Here is a 21,150-nt window from a genome sequence, read left to right on the forward strand (position 1 = left end):
ACAGACAAAATGTTGGAGGAGCACAGCAAGTCAAGAATAGACAATAAACATTGGGCATCAGGACACCCTCTCCATAGACCCTGCCTGACTTGCTGAGCTCCTCCAGCATTATCTATGCGTTACTCTGAATTTCCAGCATCTGCAAAATCTTGTTCTTACAATCTACATTCTTATTGTGGCTTTTTCTGCCTTCCTTTTCCAGTCCTGATGAAGGGTCTTGACTTGAAATGTTGATTGTTTATTTCCCTCAGATGCTGTCTGACTCACTGAGTTCCTCCAGCAGTTTCTGTGTTGCAATGAGGTAAAATGAGGTACTTGATGAGGTAATTAGGTTCTGTTAAAATGAGGTACTTCCAGCAGGGTTGTTTGGAATCATAGTCAGTCTCAGAATAATGAGGTCAGCTTTTCAAGGACTGAGATGAGATTTCTTCACCCAGAGTACAGTTTGACTAAACTGAATGCATTATGAAACATCAGAGAAACAAACACAAATTGAGTGATCTCTTTGTGGGAATGACCTTAAACTTTCAGTTGTCTGCCACTTTTATTTTACTATCCTAATCCCAGTCTCTCGCACTGTTAAAATGAGGTGTACTTGCATTCATTGATTGGAGTTTGAGTTAAGAATAAGGAGGTCATGTTGCAGCTGTATAAAACTTTGTTTAGGCCATGTTTGAAGTACTGGTTACAGTTCTGTTTGCCCCTTTACAGGAAGAATATGGGGGCTTTGGAAAGGTTCACTAGGATGCTGCCTGGATTCGATGGGTATTAGCTATAAGCAAAGGTTAAACAGACTAATATTATTTTCTTTCAGAGGCAACCTGATAGAAATACATTAAAAGTCTGAGAGCTATAGAGAGGTTAAGTAGTGTCTTTTTTCTTTAGACATAGAAGCATAATTAGGCCATTCAGTCATGGCCGATTTATTATCCCTCTCAACCCTATGGAAATGCAAATACTGGAGAGCACAGTTTTAAAGCAAGGTGGGAGAGTTTAAGGGAGATTTAAATAGCAAATCTTTTTTGTTGCCCAGAGTGGTAGGCACCTGGAACACACTGCCAAGGCAAGTGATGGAAGCAGAAACAAAAGCAATATTTAAGAAGCATTTAGACAGGCAGGGAGGGAATTGAGTGATATAGACCACATACAGGCAGATGTGTAGTTTAAGTAGGCATCATGGTTGGCACAGATGTTTTGGACCATAGGGATGGTTCCTGTGCTGCACTGTTCCATGTTCTGTGACACACCATTTTTGCCTCCCATCCTTTTTACCCTCATTTCTTCTATTTGCATAATCAGGCATGGCCCAGATGGCGAGACTGTTGAACTTCACAGTCTTGCTGACATTGAGTGAAAGGTTGTTGTTGTGGCACGTTTTAACCAGATTTTCAATCTCCCTCCTATATGCTGATTTGTCACCATCTTTGATTTGACCAACATCAGTGGTATCATCAGCAAACTTAAATATGGCATTGGAGTTGTGCTTAGCCTCACAGTCATAAGTGTAAAATGAGTAGAGCGGGGAACTAAGCACACATCCCTGTGTTGCTGATGATTCTGAAGGAGATGATGTTGCCACTGTGAACTGACTGGGGTCTGCAAGTGAGGAAATTAAGGATCCAGCTGCACAAGGAGGCACTGAGGTCAAGGGCTTGGAACTTATTTAATAGTTTTAAGGGATGATAATATTGAATGTGGAGTTGTCAATGAAGAGCATCCTGATGTATGAATCCACTGTACAGATGTTTCAGTGTTGAGTGAAGAACCAATGAAATGGCATCTGCTTTTGACCTGTTGCGATGGCAGGCAAATTGGAGTCAATCCAAGTCACTCCTCAGCCAGGAGTTGATAGTTTTATTTTATTTAGAGATACAGTCCAGTAACAGGCCCTTCCAGCTCAATGAGCCCACAATGCCCAATTATACCCTGGTGACCAATTAACCCGCAGGAGGAAACCCCCATGGTCACAGGGAGAATATACAAACTATACATGTTTCATCACCAATCTCTCCATACTTGAAGAAGGATATACTGGCTTTGGAGGCAGTGCAGAGGAGGTTCACCAGGTTAATTCCAGGGATGAAGCGGTTAATCTATGAGGAGACATTGAGTCGCCTGGGACTATACTCTCTGGAGTTCAGAAGAATGAGAGGGGATCTTATAGTGAGATACAAAATTTTGAAAGGGACACACAAGATAGAAGTAGGAAAGTTGTTTCCATTGGTAGGTGAGAATAGAACTAGGGGACATTGCCTCAAGATTCAGGGAAGAAGATTTAGGATGGAGATGAGGAGAAATTGTTTCCCTCAGAGAGTGGTGAATCCGTGGAATTCTCTGCCTGGGGAAGCAGTTGAGGTTTCCTCACTAAATATATGTAAGAAACATAGATTTTTACATAGTAAGGGAATTAAGGGTCATGGGGAAAACGCAGGTAGATAGAGCTGAGTTTATGGACAGATCAGCCATGATCTTATTGAATGGCGGGGCAGGCTTGATGGGACAGATGGCCTATTCCTGCTCCTATTTCTTATGTTCTCAAAGCAATTCATCACAATGAATGTAAGTGCTATTGGTTACCACGTTCTAGAACTAACTTGTTATTGTTCCAAGTTCTGATAAATAATTCCTGACCTGAAACTAACTGCTTTTCTTTCCATAGATGCTGGCTGGTGGACTGAGTTTTTCCAGCATTTAGCATTTTTTACTTGTGTTTCATTCAACTGCATTCTTCACTAACTGTGTACAGTGAAGGGAGAGGAATCCATATATTTCACTTCTTGTGATATGACTGGACCGGATTAAGCAGTATGTCACCACCTGCATTGATTTGCTGCCTCTTGAGTGAAAGGCTACATATCATTGGGCTACTTGGCAATAATGACACGGTGTAGAGAGCAGCAAGCTCCCCCTCTGACAGACGGGAAGAGCAGAACCAAGTCAATGAACTGCACCCACTCTGAAACTGACCAGCAGTCATTAATCAATGAACAGATCTGTGATAAAACCTACTGGTGAGCATGACTCTTCCTCCAGCTCCACCACTCTCAGTACTAAATACCAAACTGATCTTCTCTATAGAATTTAATCTGCTTAATGCAGGTGTCTTTAGGAATATTACCCATTTGTTTTAATTTGGAGACATGTATATTAATTGTGAAATACATTTTTCTTTAATAAAATTCAAATATGTAGTGACTTAGTCTTGTTAAATGATTTGGCTATTGAAGGAATACAAAGTATCCGAATGCAAGAAAAAATTCTCTTCAATCTGTGCCCTTAATTGCTTTTATGGTTTTACTGCTTTTGTAAATGATTAGTACACTGCAGGATTTGTGTTCAAAATATACCCAGTTTCCAATAGACTATTGCTAATAGTTCATTGCTAATTGACTATTACTCAGTATCTTAAAAAGTTAGAAGTCTGTCCCGAGCCCTATAGGCTCATCAGGCCAGTGCTTATGCCAGTTTCCGTGGCATGAAGACTAGTCCCCCCCCCCCCACCCCGTTAGAATGCCAGTCTATCGAGAGGTTAACCCCCAGTGTTTTGCTGGTACCCATTGTCAGCTGGGTGGACTGGAGCAATGTGTGGTTCAGTGCCTTGCTCAAGGACACGACATACTGCCTCGGCTGGGGCTCAAACTCACGACCTTCAGATTGCTAGTCCAATGCCTTAACCACTTGGCCATGCGCTACACTACTACAGTATCTGCTTTCAGCATGAACTCTGAAAAATGTAAGTAAAATATATATACAAATTAAATAGAACTTGATACATTCTTGGAGCCAAGAGCACTGCTTCTGTTTTAAAGCGAACTTTTAAATTACAAGATTGTGGATGCTATTAAATGAAAACTACTTAACTATTTTAATATTTTTCCTATATTTTAAAGAATAGTTTTAATAAAACAATATGATGATTCGTTATTCCCCTTTGTCTTCTTATCCACAAACTACATCCTTGTCACCAATTTGCCAAACTATGGAAATAAACAGCAAAAACAACTGCTTCCAAACTCACCAGAATTCATAAAAATATTATACATTTTATTATTTTTGTTCTGTGTAAGTCTCAGTTTTCTGACTTTAAGACTTCTACATGAAGGCATATTAAATGTTTGAAGAGTCAATCGTTAAGGATGTGGTTTAGAGGGAAATGGAGGTACATGATAAATAGGCCAAAATCAGCATGGGAATTTCCTTAAGGGAAAATATTGCACCTGACAAATCTGTTAAAATTCTTTGAGGAAATAAAAAGCAGGTTAGACAAAGGAGAGTCAGTGGATATTGTTTACATGGATTTTCAGAAAGCTTTTGACAAGGTGCTTCACCTGAGGCTGCTTAACAAGAACTCATGGTATTACAGGGGGAAAAAAAGCTAACATGAATAGAGCACTGACACGTTGACAGGAAGTGAGTACGAGAATAGAGAACCTTTTCTGACTGGCTGCCAGTGACTACTGGTGTTCCACAGAGTCTTAGTTGGGACTGCTTTTTACGCTGTAGGGTCAATGCTTTGGATGACAGAATTGATTATACAAGTGGGGGGGGCAGGCTGTGAGGAAGCAGGGAGGCCATAGAAGGGCATAAACAGATTAGGAGAATGGGCAGAGAAGTGGAAAATGGAATACAGTGTCTGGAAGTGTATGGTCCTGCACTTTGGTAGAAAGAATAAAGAGCATAGTCTATTTTCTAAATGGAGAGAAAATTTAAAAATCCAAAGTACAAAGGACATTTATGCAGGATTCCCTAAAGGTTAATTTGCAGGTTGAGCAGTGCTGAGGAAGGCAAATGCAATGTTAGCATTAATTTCAAGATGACTTGAATATGAAAACAAGGCAGTCAAGGGGGAGACCTCACTTGGAGTATTAGGAGCAGTTTTGGGTTCCTTATCTAACAATAGATGTGCTCATTATTGGAGAGTGGTCACAGAAATTCCCAAAATTGATTCCAGGAATGAAAGCCTTATCATATGAGGAGTGATTAATAGCTCTGGGCCTGTACTTGCTGGAAATTAGGAGAAGAGGGGGATCTTATTGAAATATTGAAAGGCCTAGATAGACTGGATATGGAGAAGGTGTTTCCTATGGTGGGGAAGTCTAGGATCAGAGGACACAGCCTCAGCATAGAGGGCCATCCATTTTGAAAAGAGATAAGGAGGAATTTATTTAGAGAGGGTGGTAAATCTGTGGAATTTGTTGCCACATGCGGCTGTGGAGGCCAGGTCATTGGGCGTATTTAATGCAGAGGTTGATTGGTTCTTGATTAGTCAAGGTATGAAAGGTTTGGGGGAGAAGGCAGGAAAATGGGATTGAGAGGGAAATAGATCAGCCATGATGAAATGATAGTGCAGATTCGATGGGTCAAATGGCCTAATTTGCTCCAATGTCCTATGCTCTTATGGTAAAGACTTTGCAAAACATCACTTGAGTCTTAGAAGATACTGTAAAGATGGGAAAGAAGGTCTTAATAGTCAGATGAGACTAAAGTGGAACTTTTCTGGTCTCAGCATGAGGTAACACCATTCTATGGTAAAGTATGGTGCAGGGAGCATTCACATTATGGGGAAATCTGGTCAAGACTGATAAGCTGCTAAATGCAGAGAACCTGAATGTATGTGGAATAAGAAAGCAAAAGAATACTTATTTCAATGTCAATTGCACTATCTGAAATTACCGCAAATGTCCAGTGGACTCTGTATATGACATGCACTGAAGACCTTTTAATTTTAAGAAAAGTGTTACCAACACAATTGCACTTTTAAAATACCATTGTTATTGTGCACAATATCATGGTACTTAGTCCTAGAAAATTGTTTAAACACTCAGATAAATCAAGATTTGCTCATTTTTTGAGGCACGTACAGGTAAGTATGTTGGATCACTGCTTGCACTCAAGTTTTTCAGGCATTTTGTTAAGATCACATGAATCTATTTTATTTCATAACTTGTCAATTACAGTTCACATAAGTGTTTAAAACAAGATTATTCAATATTGAGATCCAATATTCAAAATATATTTTGCAATTTTTTTGTAAAAGATTTAAAATCTGCCTCTGTACTCTAATTAAATGTCTAACCATATGTTCTTCAAAAATAGGCAGAAAAATGTATTCTCATGAGATTTTGCTACACTATTTTAAAATTATAATCCTCTTTAAAATGCTATTCAGATAATGTTGGAAGTTAGTCACAAATTACCGTAGATTCCGGATTTTAAGCCGCTACTTTTTTCCCACATTTTGAACAGCTTTGAACTCTGCGGCCTTTAATCCAGAGCGGCTAATGCATGATTTTTTTTCATGCCGCCTCGTAAACATTTTGCCTCGTAACAGTAGACCAATAAAATTGATGAGTAGTTCACAGAGGTCCAATGAAATTGTACAATAAATCAAGCGCACTTTCACAATTAAATTATTGTAAATCAGTCATTTGTACTCACCCTCATCAACATGGAAAACACTCGAAGAAAAGCATTGCGCTGCCTTTATGGCAGTTATTTAGTTTATAATATTTTCGCTTAGTAATTCATTTGTTAGTTAAAGTTAGAAGAGTTTTAACTATATTTGTTTTCTGTACTACATCGCGGGATGCTATGACGTCACACCCGGTTTCGCCGCGTCTTGTGGGATACCAGTTTGCGATAAACGGGAAGGAGGGGGTCGAGCGGCGGAGCGAAAACGCTGCTTTTAAGTTAAAGGCGATCAATAACTTTTCCTGGTAGGCTGCAGTATATATATTTTTTACCAGTCGTTAGGAGATATTGGAATGTTGTTCAGTAAAGAAGTATACGCAACGTATATTTAAAAGTAGCCGCGTTACGGGCACGGTTCGAAAAAAAGCATTTGCAATATGTATTTGTTTTTGTTACCATATGGATTTAATTAAAAGTTAAAAAATCCTCACGTGTAATATCTTTCTGTGTAAATATCTCATATTACAACGTGGGACACCTGCGGCCGAAAATCCGGTGCGGCCTTTACAAGTAAAAAATTGATTTTATTTCTAAAATTAGAGCCAGCGGCTTTTAATCAGGTGCGCTCTGTAGTCCGGAATCTACGGTACCTAAAGAGTATGTGTTTAGAAGGAACCTTCATTTACATAATACCATTTGCATTCCAAGTCTAAAACATTTTGTAATTTTAGGAAAATGTGTAAGAATTTATGACAGCAAGATCCCAAAAAGATAACATGTGATCAAATCAAACTTTTCTTGATTGAGAGATAAACAATAATTGAAAGAACACCACTTTGGTCAATCTTTGAATAATGGAATTGTATAATTTATCTCCACCTCTAGAGGTAAGTAATAAATCTCTGAGGTTTGTACTTTTGTTTGACATGGTAGAATTACAGCAATTACAGGGATGATATTTATCCTTTGCTCACAATTTTAAATTGAATGTACTGGGAACAGCTTCAGTAGCTATGGCTACATAATCATTATACCAAAATATATGAATCACCTCCTGTTGTGACTGCTCCACATAATTTTATAATCAGTTGCAGTGTTGTTGTTAAGAACAGTCTTCACTGAAGGTGTGCATTAACTCTATCCTGAGCAGGACAATATACTCCCTCATTTAAGGTAGTTTGGCAGCTTTGGGTCCATGCAAACTCTAATTCGTGTCATTCAGAATAACTAAAATTTTCTGACAAGGATACTACAGGTACTCACGCTGAGAAAGCAATCATCTATGATTATGAATCTTCTGTTGGTCACAGTTTTGAACAATGGGCTAATTCATCATCCAACATGCTCTGACTTGTTACGAGAAGCATCATAAGATGTGATTGGCTAGATTGAAGTGCTTTCTGAAGGTAAATCTATAAAATAATATAAACTTAAAATTCATGCTTAGATATGATATCAGGAAACAATTACCTAGGGTTCTGGAAATCAGTTCATTCATCCCCAAGTCAATTCCAAATTTCTCAGCCAAGACAGAATTTGTTACTCATTTAAGCAATATCCCAACCATAGTTCTGATCCTTGTATTCCACAGAATTTAATTATCTCCTGGTATCTTTGGCTCTGTTGTCCCTTGACAGGATGGAAACTGAAAAGTTTAAATTAAACAACAGAGACATAAACCAACAGCTTGTTAGCAAATTTACAGTTCCTATGTTTCCGGTTGTCCCTGCTGAAATAAAATACAATTTTTTTCATCTAAAAGTTCGTAACAAAAGATCTGTACTTAATGAACAAATGGTGGTGGGGGGGGGGGGGGGGGGGAAGCCACCCCCTGCTTGACTTCCTTCCCAACAGGTTTAGTAGATTCTGGATTTACCCTCCTAACTGTTGATGAATTCGCCAACCAGACCAATGAACTGTAATGGTGTGGCTCTATGTGCTCTCTCTGGTGCTGTAAAATATCCTATACTATTTCACTGAAGACAAAGTGTTCCCTTCTGTCCTGGTTTAATTCTACAATTAAACACGTTAAAGTGTATTAGCTGGTCAACATTTGTGTTTTACGTTTCAGAAGTTTTTCATTGTCTGTAAAGTGCTTTAAAGTGTCCTGAAGTAATGAAAGGCACTACAGTTAAATGTATTTTTATTTTTGCTTACCCTTTCTTCCTGTCCTTTTATGGAATAGTGTCTAATTCATTCTAATAAATATTTAATAAGGTGTTCTTTGACAGTAGGTTGGTTTAAAACATCGACTCCAGACTCCTGGGCCTGTTGGAGTCTTGCTTCCGATTGACGTTTGTCTTTAGCTATTTTCCAGGAGAGTCTGATATTGGAATGAAGTAAAGGCACAAGTAAAGGATGATTTTCTTGGTTTTCGATAGCTTGCAAGGCCCGCTCGCAGTAAGCTTGGGCCTCTTCAAGGTGATCTTGCTCTTGGTAACACACACAAATAGAAGCCAGAGTGAAGAGTAAATGGCTTGTGTCACAGGAGCACAGCTTCTGCTGCAAGTGCAGAGCGTTGATTAATGTCTCCATAGCATCCTCACACATGCCACCCCGTAATAAATCTTGACCCGCTATTAAATCTCGAAGGTAAAAGAATTCCAGAAAAATTTTGGACCTGCGAATGTCTGCAATTGAATGGATGTGCTGGAGATATTGTTCAAAAGCCCGACTGCGTTTTGCAATGGTTTCATGTGTATAGTTTTTCCGGATTTTCTTCTTCGGAAAGATGACCTTCCCCATATCCTCTCTGAAATGCTTGTGGAGTGTTTCATTCAACTTTGCAAAATCGGTGTAACGCCGAACAATCACAGCCCTATCTTCATCGAAACATCCCGACTTTATCACGTGTATGGTGTAAGCCTTTGGAAAAGATAAAATACTTATCAAAAACTATTCATTCAAAAACATTTGTTGCAGTCTTTACTTTTGAACACAATATACAATATTTGCAGTAACTGTCAGCACTAAGGATATGATCCACTAAACACAGTTCCCTGGTTCTAGTATTATATATTCATATTCCAGCGTTGCTGATTTATTATCTCTCTCAACCCCAATCACCTGCCTTCTCCCTGTAACCTTTGATGCACTTACTAATCAGGAACCTATTAACTTCTGCTTTAAATATACCCAGTGTCTTGGCCTCTACAGCTGTCTGTGGCAATGAATTCCACAAATTCTCCACCCTCTGGCTAAAGAAATTCTTCCTCACCTGTTCTAAAGGGATGTATTCTTCTGTTCTGGTCCTAGACCACCACCCCCCCCCCCCCACTATGGAAAACACCCTGTCCACATCCACCATATCCAGGCCTTTCAATATTCAATAGGTTTGCACAATTTGCTTTCTTTTGCACTTTGGTTATTTGTCAGTTTTCATGCGCAGATGGCCCCCGTTTTACGAACGTTTGCTTTATGACAGCTCGCCATTATGAAAGAACTACGTTAGTACCTGTTTTCGCTAACCAAAGAGGATTTTTGCTTTTACGAAAAAAGATGGCCGCTTTATACGAGTGTTTACCCTGAGAAAGACTACCATGACCGTGAAGCCTTGTGCGAGCAGTTGTGTGTGCATGCGTGTATATGCCGATTTTTTTTCTCCAAATTGATTTTGGCTCACTGTCTTCCCGATTTTGATAAGTGAAACTACACCGTATGTACAATATTTCTACTTTATATAGGCTGTATATCTATCATATCATTCCTGCCTTTACTATATGTTCGTGTTATTTTAGGTTTTATGTGTTATTTGATATGATTTGGTAGGTTATTTTTTGGGTCTGGGAACACTCAAAAATTTTTCCCATATAAATTAATGGTAATTGCCTCTTCACTTTACAACATTTCAGCTTACAAACGGTTTCACAGGAATGCTCTACCTTCGGATAGCGGGGGAAACCAGTACATGTATAGTTTTAACCATAAATTCTATTGTATTATTTTCCTATAAATGTCTGCAAGAAAATGAATCATAGTGTAGTATATGGTGACATATGTGTACTTTGATAATAAATTTACTTTGACTACCAATTCTGCTTCTTAATCAGAAGGCTGAGGGCCATTTTTAGTGAACTATTCCGATGAAGGTAAACTAAAACCCTATTGACAAACTTAAAACATCCTTTGGTATTATCTTAAAGAAGCATAGAGAAGTTCTCAATAGTTACTGCTCAACCAACACTGAAATCAAATTATCTGGTCAATATTGCATCATTGATTATTTGCTTCGCTCAATTGGCTGCTGTTTACACTGCAACATGACCTGATCTCAGAAACATTTAATTGGGTGTGCAGCATTTTAGAAGGGTAGAAAAGGTCCATTTTTTCATTATAAGGTTGGAATCTATTTAATTTCCTCAAGCATAGAGTCATAGAAAACTACAGCAAGTTTGGCCCATTTGACCCTTTGGCCCATTTAGTCCACACTGAATCACTTAAACTGCTTAGTCCCATCAACCTGCACCTGGATCATTGCCCTCCATACCACTCTCATCCATGTACCTATCCAAACTTCAATTAAACGTTGAAATTGAATCGACCACTTGCACTGACAGCTCGCTCCACACTTTTACTACTTGCTGAGTGAAGCAGTTTTCCCTATTGTTCTCCTTAAACATTGAACCTGAATGGGCCAAGGACAATGAAATGGAGACATCCATTTTCTGAGACTGTCCTTCCAATTCCCCCCACTGCCCCACCATCTTGTGGACCATGTAATTATTCCTGCTCTGAGATAATCTAATCAGAGCAATTGATTAGATTATCAATTTAATCACAAGGAGCTTCAGGTAATGACCTGATAAACCTGGGACAATTTTCAGATAAGTAGCTATTTATTATGTAAATTACCAGACCTACCAAAGGAAAAAAAATAATCTCGTTAGACTAAGAGTCTGGGTCACCTAGTTTGACTGGTTTGTCCAGAGTTGAAAGGAACAAATACACAAGGCTGGGAGGCAAAAACCATAGAACAATGTGGATTACAGCCCTGAACCAGAGCCAATAAAAAGGTGTTAAGAGGCATCTAGGTAATACTGGAATGCTACATTTAAATTGAAAAGGAATGAATATGAAAGTAGACACTTTGAGTGCACTATCACTACTTAAGTGTTCTCTTGTATTTCTTATACTCAAGTACCTCATTTGTTCCTACCTGCCTATATCTGCAATGCACCTCCTTCTTCTCCCCCTCTTAACCTGGGTCTCAGTATTTCTCAAAAACCAAGGTTCCCTAAACCTGTTATTCTGACAGGCACAAACAAGCTTTGTGCTCTCAACATATCACTTTTGAAGGCCTCCCACTTACCTAGTACACCTTTGCCAGAAAACAGCCTGTTCCAATCCACACTCGCCAGATCCTTTCTGATATCCTCAAAATTGGCCTTTTTCCAATTTAGAATCTCAACCCGAGAACCCGTGAACGTGTTGTTTTCGGCGTACTGCAAGTCTGTATCTTTATTGATCCATGCTGCACGCTTGGTGGGGGGGGGGGGGGTACTGATGCTTTTTGCTGGTGGGGGTGGGGGGTGGGGGGGTTGTTGCCTTGCTGCTGGTGTGTAGGGGGTGAGCTGGGGGGCTTTGGGGTTCTAATGTTTAACTGTCATTTATTCTTTGGGGCACTCCTCTGTTTTCGTGGATGTTTGCGAAGAAAAAAAATTTCAGAATGTATATTGTATACATTTCTCTGACATTACGTGTACCTATCATTTACATACAATTACATTTTACTTCAAATGTGATTAAAAACACATGGGTTCTGGAGTGCTGTCAGTCTTTCAACTTACAAAATTGTCTTATGAAGAAAGACTGAGCAAGCTAGGGCTTTTCTCTTTGGAGCAAAGAGAGATGAGAGGTGATTTGATAGAGATGTACAAGATGATAAGAGGCATAGAGCAAGTAGATCGTAAGGCTTTTTGCAAGGTGATAGGTGAAACTTGAAGGGGGAGGGATGAAGTAAAACACTTGGAAGTAGATAGGTGAAAGAGAAAGCCATGAAAGAAAGGGTGGGGGGAGGAGCACCAGAGGAAGTTGATGGGTGGGCAAGGACACAAGGTGAGAGGGGAAAAGGGGATGGGAAATAGGGCTTTACTGGAAGTTTGAGAAATCGATGTTCATATCATCAGGTTGGAGGCTACTCAGACTGAATATAAAGTGTTGTTCCTCCAATCTAAGTGTGGCCTCACCACGACAACAGAGGAGACCATGAATAAACATATCAGAATGGGAATGGGAAGTGGTATTAAAATGGGTGGCCACTGGGAGATCCTACTTTTCTGGTGGACAGAGCGTAGGTGCTCAGCGAAGCGGTCTCCCAATCTATGTCGGGTCTCACCCACATACAGGAGGTCATACCGGGAGCAAAAGACGGGGTATATGACCCCAACAGACCTGGAAGGACTGTTTAGGGCTCTGAATGGTAGTGGGGAAGGAGGCGCAGGGGCAGGTGTAGCACTAGTTCTGCTTGCAAGGGCAAGTGCCAGGAGGAAGATCAGTGGGGCCGGATGAATGGACCAGAGGGTCATGTAGGGAACGATCCCTGCAGCAAGCAGTAATTGTGGAGGGGTTGGGGGAAAGAGGGAAAGATGCGCTTGGTGGTAGGATCCCATTGGAGATGGCTGAAGTTTCGGAGAATTATGTGCTGGACGTGGAGGCTGGTGGGGTGGTAAGTGAGGACAAGACGAACCCTATTCCTAATAGGGTGGTGGGAGGATGGGGTAAGAGCAGACGTGTGTGAAATGGAAGAGATGTGGTTGAGGGCAGCATTGATGGTGGAAGGGAAGCCCCTTTCTTTGAAAAAGGAGGCTATCTCCTTAGTTATGGAATGAAAAGCCTCATCCTGAGAGCAGATGCAGCAGAGACGGAGGAATTGAGAGAAGGGGAGGGCGTTTTTACAAGTAATAGGGTGGGAAGAGGTATTGTCCAGGTAGCTGTGAGAATCTGTGGGTTTATAATAGACATCAGTGGATAAGGTGTCTCCAGAGATAGAGACGTTGAGATCGAGAAAGGGGAGGGAGGTATTGGAAATGGACCATGTAAATTTGAGGGCAGGGTGTCCATTTCCGACACCTCCCTCCCCTTTCTAAATCTCATGAAACGTCGACAATACCCTTTTCCATAGATGCTGCATGGCTTGCTGAGTTCCTCCAGCATCTTGTATGTGTTGCTTGACCCAGAAGGTCTGTTCTGTGCTTTAGTGTTCTATGTTCTGAAATAAAAAGGAGCTTGTGCAATCCTGTCAATCTGAACACTTCCACTTTTAGACAAAATAGAAATTGTGAAACGTCACAGAGGAAATATCTAAAATCAGAAATCAATTTGTCTTACTTCCATTCTATGCAAAATAGTAGAATCAGTTACAAAGCATAAGCAGGCAACTAGCAAAAATGCTTTATAAGAATTTTGTCCAGTTTGAGGAAGTGAAACCCAAATCAACCACAGTAAAGATTATACAGAACGTGATGGTAATTTTTTAAATGTTTGATTTGGAATTCTGGGCTGGCATGGTCAGGGCTAAGTGGAATGCCTCAGTGTTCAAATGGATCTGGTACTAATTTAAATTTACATTGGTAACTTTGATGAACAAATTCCAGTGAAAATTATTACAGTTTAGAAAGGGTATAAAATAAGAGTCAGTGGATGAAATTAGTTCAGGAGTTTCAGAATGAGTTTGCCAAAATATTCCTTGTAAGGAAAAAAGCAAATGGCAATTAGGGAAGGTGGTAAAATAGGCAAACCAAGGATTCAATAGATTCCACACACAAAAATTTCATAGTATCAATTAACAAAGCCAATGGAATAGTTAACTACATTGTCAAAACCAGAGAAATAAATTGTGTGATACTGAAAAATGCAAGTGAATTTCTCAGCATGCATCACTTAAAATTTGTTAAAACTACCAAAAGAACAGATTATTTAAATTAATTTACAAGGGTTTCTTGCCCTCTAGACCTACAATCTAGCCCAACTCTGACCTCTCACCCCAACCATTTTTGTTCCATTACCCACAACCATGTCTTCAGCGTTTTATACATGCAGCTCTAGATTTTTAAAAACTCTCTTGTAAAGACATCCCTTCTGTTTAAAACAAGAAATAAATCAAAATACTTTGTTTGGAAAACATCATTAAGTTGTCTACAAATAAAGTTTGACTTATGGACAGTCAAGAAGAACTTCTCAGATCTGACTGTCTTTAGTTTTTGCAATTGAGGAACAAGCAGAGGATGTTATAGAGCAAGTCTGTTTGGAAATGTGATCAGAAATTAAAAGCCTCTGTAAAAAATGCAAGTAGCAAATCTTCCATTTGTTTCTATGAGTAAGGTAAAAACGAGGAGAATTCATTGAAAATGCCCAATCTGGAAATCCTGAGCAACACACACAAAATGCTGGAGGAACTCAGCAAGTCAGGTAGTATCTATAGAGGAGAATAAACAGTTGACGTTTCAGGCAAATACTTCATGGCCTGCCAAGTTTCTCCAGCATTTTGTGTGCTTTGCTCAAGATGTCTAACATCTGCAGAATCTCTCGTGTTTATGGAAATCTGTTTATGGTTTATTTTAATAATCCTGTGGGAGTCCATGCATGGAAGGACTTTGAACAGTAGTGTTATTGGCTCCAGGATTTCAACACAAAGGATCAGCAAAATATTTCCAAGTCAGAATGACGTTGGAACAGAACTTACTGGAGATGGCTTTCATGTGCATCTGCTGCTCTTGTGATAGAAACAATCCCTATGTACCAGCCAGGTCTGCCTTGCCCCATCTACTTGCACCTGGACCATAGCTCTCCATACCTCTTTAATCCATGCAGACTTCCCTTAAATTTACAACTGAACCCACATATACCACTTACACCGGCAGCTTGTCCAGACTCACACCACCCCCAGTGAAGAAGTTCCTCTAGTTTAGTCTCACCCGAGCTGAGGGGGGAAAAGCCTGCAAACATTCATTCTATCCATACCCTTGATAATTTTGTATAGCTCTACAAGCTCACCCCTCATTCTCCTGCTCTCCAGGGAATAACGTCCTAACTTATTCAATCTTGCCCTATAACTTGGGTCCTCAAGTGCTGGCAACATCTTTGTAAATTTTCTCTGCATTTTTCAAGCCTATTGATAAGTTTCCAGTAGGCAGTTGATTAGAACTGCACATAGTACTCCAAATTTGGTCTCACCAATCTCCTATACAACTTCAACACCCCAACTTCTGTAATGATTGCTCTGATTTACGAAGGCCAATGTACCAAAAGCTCTCATTACGACCCTATCTACTGGTGATTCTACTTGTCACTTTTCAACAACGCATGAATGTTATCCAGATCTTGCTGGCAATGGACACAGACCAATTCATTTTCTGCCAAGTTGTCAAACTGATAAAAAAAAATTCCACTATAAAAAGTTATGGAATTCATCCAGTCAAACTATTGTTCCTTTAGCAGCAAAGGGGTTGCTATTGACAGAGATGAGATGACAAGTCTGGGAGGAGATGCTGAGAATCAAAACAAAACAGCACATTAAAAGGAAGGAGGGTCACATTATCAACATCACTGAGATCACTTCATCCCACCCTGAACTATCAACAGAACAGAACCAACAAATGGGATGTTCTGGGAAGTAATATCTTGTGGAAGAGACAGCCTGACAAATTGGCAAATTTAAGTTGGCACAACATTGTGGGCCAAAGGGCCTTCAAAGTGCTGTTCAGTTCAATGTTCTGAATTGATATTTGAAGACCAGGTGGCTACAGTGATATTAAACTGAAGGCATCAGCACCAAACAAATGTCCAGGCGTGATGTGAAGAAGGGTTGAAAAAGATATCTGATAGGAAGGCTGATGGCAGTGACCCAGACAGCCACCAATGAAGATGATCCTGAGTTAGAGACTCAGAGGGGTACTTCCCAAGTGCAACCCCAGCCAGGTTCATTTAAAGCAGGTAATATCTGAATACAAGGAGCGAGTTTTAAAGGTTGTCAAAGTAAACTATTGTAAAATGAAAGATTTATTGTTTCAGCTACAAAGGGAATCCAAGTTGTTTGAACAAATCATGATTAATAAAATGAAGTTATAAGGAAAAGTTGGTGTCTTATTGTGTGCTACATTTCATTGGCAACAGAGGAGGTTAGAGCAGCTGCAAAAGCTGGAATTCTAAAAATGATTGGTGTTACACAATTTACCAGGCATGGTACGTCTCCAGGGCTGGTTTGTGGTGAATGTCAAGGGTGTGGTTCATTAACTACTAAAACAACAGGATGCCCTCTTCAGAACTGCTTTGCTTTATTCCAGATTTAGTCAGGAGATATGGGATGTTGTCCTTTTTTGGACGGACAGAAGAGGAAATAAAGTTACAAGGATTTGTTTCTACAACACTAAGAGGCCATAACTCCCCCTTCTGATTCATCTTCCTCACCCCACATAACCTTTTATTCCTTTCTCCCTTAAATTTGTCTTGTTTCTTTAAATAGGTTTATAATATTTACCACAAGGACTGGGGCAAAATAACCAAGTGTAACTCCAATATCAACTTACAGTAAAGTCCCAACTAATACTCAATTGCAGTCCCTTTGTGACCAAGGAACTTATGCACGGGAAAGTATCATCATTTTGCTGTGGTTGGGTGAGGGGTGCTACTGAGCCACTACCCTGCTTTAGCCGACTGTCAAGCCGGTTAAAAATATAATCTTTCTGTTCCAAGTCATTAAAAGATTGAAAAGATTGTTTTTCAAAACAATAAGCAAATACTAAACAGCTAAAGGACAAAACCAGATAAAACACATGTAACCAATTCATTAAAAGAAACGCAGGAGATTCTGTAGATGCTAGAAATCAAGAGAAATCCAATGCCAGGAACATACAAATTTAGACATGTCCTTATGAAGACTGGAGTTAGATTTCATTAGAGAATCTAATTCATTAAAAGATTTGGAACTATCAATCATAACTTGTTCCCTTGCAGGTATTTTGTGCGTACTGTTGCAAGTCATGTGCTGGGAGGTGTAAAATTAGTTTGGAGGAAATAACATTATGTAGATGGGAAACACTATCTGTGTGTAGTGACTGAAAGCAGCTGGGCTGTTAGACAGGCTAACTGCATTTTCTATTATGGAATCAATGACAGCTGAGTGTTATTGCTTTACTCATCGAAGCACAAAGAGGATTGCTATGTGGATTGCAGACGTGGGAGGGCTGAAGAACCAGAGAGTGAGTGATATCATACAATTCTCTGAATTGACTTGGTAGACACAACACTTAACTCATCAGTCCAGCTGGGTTTCTGACCAATCTGCACCCAGAACATTAATTATGGGGAATTGTGACAGCAATTTTAAAAAGTGCAGATTATCCAGCATCTTTTAAAGTATAAAGATTAGCTTTATTTGTCACCTGTATATCAATACCTTAAAACATACAGTGAAATGTGTTTCCGTGTCAAAGCTAATCAGCGAGGATTGTGCTGAGGCAGCCTGTAGGCATCACTACACGCCTGGCACCAACACAACATGCCCACAATTCACTAACCTAAACTGTATGCATGTCTTTGGAATGTGGGAGGGAACCCACACCGTACAAGCTCCTTACAGACATCAGTGGAATTGAATCCCCAATCAGTGACTGCTGGCTCTATAACAGTAATGCAGTAAGCACTATGTTACTGGGCCATCTTACTTAGTCCCCTGTACTCTTACCGTTTCTGCATTCAGATAAATGGAGACCCTGCTCTTATGATGGATCTGACATTGTTGTTGGTAGATTTCCCAGTTTCAGCTGTCTGCCCAGCACCATGTTGGGTCAGTTAGACTTTGGCTGCACGGGGCTCAGAGTACAATTCACTCACACACATGCAGGGAATCTCTAATCAGAAATCAGTACAATCCACTTATGTTCAACAGAAATAACTCTCACCACATATTTGGAAGACGAGTCCTGGATGACATTAGCGCTTGTGACCTCAAAAATCAACTTCTCTTCAATAAACTTCACTTTGGCCTTCTTCCAACTTTCCTGAAGGTGCTTTGTAAGCAGATTGCAGTGTTTAAGCTCACCCAAGGGATTTTCTACAAAACAAAAGAGGTGAATTGTATGTTGCATGCCTTAACAATATTTGAAAGTGGAGCACCTCAATCACGTACTTCCCTGGGCAATTACCATCTGTGAAAGAAAGGAAACATTGTTTTTTATCAAGCATTTTACAATCTGAAGAAATTCCAAATGTACTTTGCAGTTCAAGTTTTGATTTGTGAACACAATCATAACAGGTGCAACCAACATCTTTGATGAAAGGATAAATATTAGCCAGGTGCAAAGGAATTTAAACGTCCTCGTGCAAGACTCCCAGAAGGTTAATTCACAAGTTGAGTCTGTGGTAAAGAAGGCAAATGCAATGTTGGCATGTATTTCAATGGGAGTAGAGTATAAAAACAAGGAGATAAAGCTGAGGCTTTATAAGACACTAGTCAATACTCTTGGAATACTGTCAACAGTTTTGGGCCCCCTATCTCAGAAAGGATGTATCATCATTGGAGAGAGTCCAGAGGAGGTTCATGAGAGTGATTCTGGGAACGAAGGGGTTAACATACAAGGAGCATTTGGCAGCTTTGAGCCTATACTCAATGGAATTTAGAAGAATGTGTGGGGATCTCATTGAAGCCTACTGAATGTTGAAAGGACTAGATGAGGAGGATGTGGAGAGGATGTTCCCTCTGGTGGGGGTATCCAGAACTCAAAATTGAGGGGTGACCTTTTTGAACAGAAGTAAGGAGGCATTTTTTTTTTAGCCAAAGAGTGGTGAACCTGTAGAATGCTCTGCCACAGACTGCAGTGGGCCAAGTCTGTGGGTATATTTTAAGCGGAAGTTGATGGGCATCAAGGGATATGGTGAGAGGGCACGTGTATGGTGTTGTATGGGATCCGGGAGCAGCCATGATGAAATGATAGAATGGACTTGATGGCCTAATTCTGCTCCCATGTCTTATGGTCTTATTGTCTTAATTCTCAGCTGTCCGTGAAAGTATATTTCATGGTATATTTTATAGTATGTACAAGAGCAGAATCTCTGCCCAATTCTTCACTTGGAAAGCAGCACCAGTAAAAAAAAATGCAGAATTAACTTTAATACCACATTGGAGTATAGCCAAAGATTGAGGCATATCTCATAGACTCGCACAGCATGAAGACGAGTCCTTCAGCCCGTTAACACCACACCAACCACTATTTGCTCTCTCTTTTTTCATTCTCTCCAAATCATCTCCCCTTCACCTAGATTCCACCACTCTTGGGACAGTTTACAACTATTGTAGGAGGAAACTCACCCTGTCACAGGGAGAACTTATAAACTGTCCACAGACAACACCAGAGATCAGGACTGAAGCTGGGTCTCTGAAGTTGTTAGGCAGGAGCTGTACTACACAATGCCTATGGCACTATTTTGCTAAGTTACTCCCAGTGCTCTGACCAATATCGTCTACCCAAACTTATCGAAAACAATGCCCCATTGCAGTTTGTGGGTGTTTGCTGTACACCAATTGGCTGCTGTGCTTTGCAACATTGACACCAGCTAACAAAACTAAAGAAGCACAAACAGTCCAGAAAGCCTTTTGAACGTGTCCAAAACTTCCAGTCTGCTGATGATTCAAAGGCTGACTCACTGCGTTCTTGAACTGAGGCCACAGTACCAGTAGATACAGAAAATCTCTACGTATGATTGCAGCTAACCATTCCAGTGCCTCTTAAAAGCAGATAAAGAGTTTCAACGGCCTGGGAGCTGGTTACCTAGTCTGCCTTCTTGACATCCACAGAACAAGGTCCAGAGAAGGTTCAAATGTAGAAACAGAAAGTGGGAACCTGTCCTTAAATTCTCCACTCTTGAAAAGACATAGAACACAAGAGATTACTGTAGGAGCAAAATTAAGCCACTTGGCCCATTTAGTATGCTCCGTCATTCCATCATAGCTAATTTATTTCCCCCTTCTACTCCATTCTCCTGCCTTCTCTCAGTAAACTTTGATGCCCTTACTAAATCAAGAACTTTACTAATGTCTGATTTAAGTATAGCTAATGATTTTGACCTCAACAGCCATCTGTTACAATGAATTCCACAGATTCATCACTATCTGGTTAAAGAATTTCCTCTTCATCTCTGTTCTAAATGGATGCTCCTCTATTCTGAAGTTGTACTCTCTGGTTCTAGACTACCCCAATATTGGAAATATCCTCTCCATATCCACTTTATCAAGGCTTTACAATATTTGGTAGAACTCCCCATTCTTCCGTACTCCATTGAGCACAGGCCCAAAGCTATTAAACGCTCCCAGGATAATTCTTGTGAGCCTCTTCCGAATTAATGTAATGGCAGAAATAAAAATTAATTTAAAGTCTTATAGTACAGTTGTATTGCTAACATTGTCAATTTAACCTCAATGATCGCTTTCTTACTGGAATACATAATACAATGATTAAGGGCAACATGAGATTGAGTATTTTACTTTACTAACAAGAATGTAGATTAAAATAAAGCAAGTTTAAGCCCTCTTACCTCTTCTCACCTGTCAGCTCCCCTGGTGCCCCTCCTCCTACCCTTTTGTCCATGGTCTACACTTTCCCATCAGATTGCTTCATCTCCAGTCTTTTGTCTTTTCCACCTATCACCTCCCAGCTTCTTACTTCATTCATCCTCCCCCACCCACCTGAATTCACCTATCACCTCCCAGCTTCTTACTTCATCCATATTCCCCCACCCACCTGGATT

General features: G+C 40.0%; 1 protein-coding gene across 3 annotated transcripts in view; it reads right to left on the reverse strand.

Moving 5' to 3' along the window:
- Positions 1-8,537: 8,537 nt before the first annotated feature.
- Positions 8,538-21,150, reverse strand: part of snx21 (sorting nexin family member 21) — a 51,561-nt gene continuing 38,948 nt past the window's right edge. For all 3 annotated transcript variants that reach the window (XM_073061577.1, XM_073061578.1, XM_073061576.1), the window contains exons 3-4: positions 18,309-18,460; positions 8,538-9,276 (exon numbers count right to left, since the gene is read on the reverse strand). In XM_073061577.1, the coding sequence (XP_072917678.1) occupies positions 8,605-9,276; positions 18,309-18,460 (824 nt within the window). In that variant the 3' untranslated portion in view covers positions 8,538-8,604. The remainder of the gene's footprint in view (positions 9,277-18,308; positions 18,461-21,150) is intronic.

The sequence above is a fragment of the Hemitrygon akajei genome, chromosome 11 (assembly GCF_048418815.1).
Source record: "Hemitrygon akajei chromosome 11, sHemAka1.3, whole genome shotgun sequence".
NCBI lineage: Eukaryota > Metazoa > Chordata > Chondrichthyes > Myliobatiformes > Dasyatidae > Hemitrygon > Hemitrygon akajei.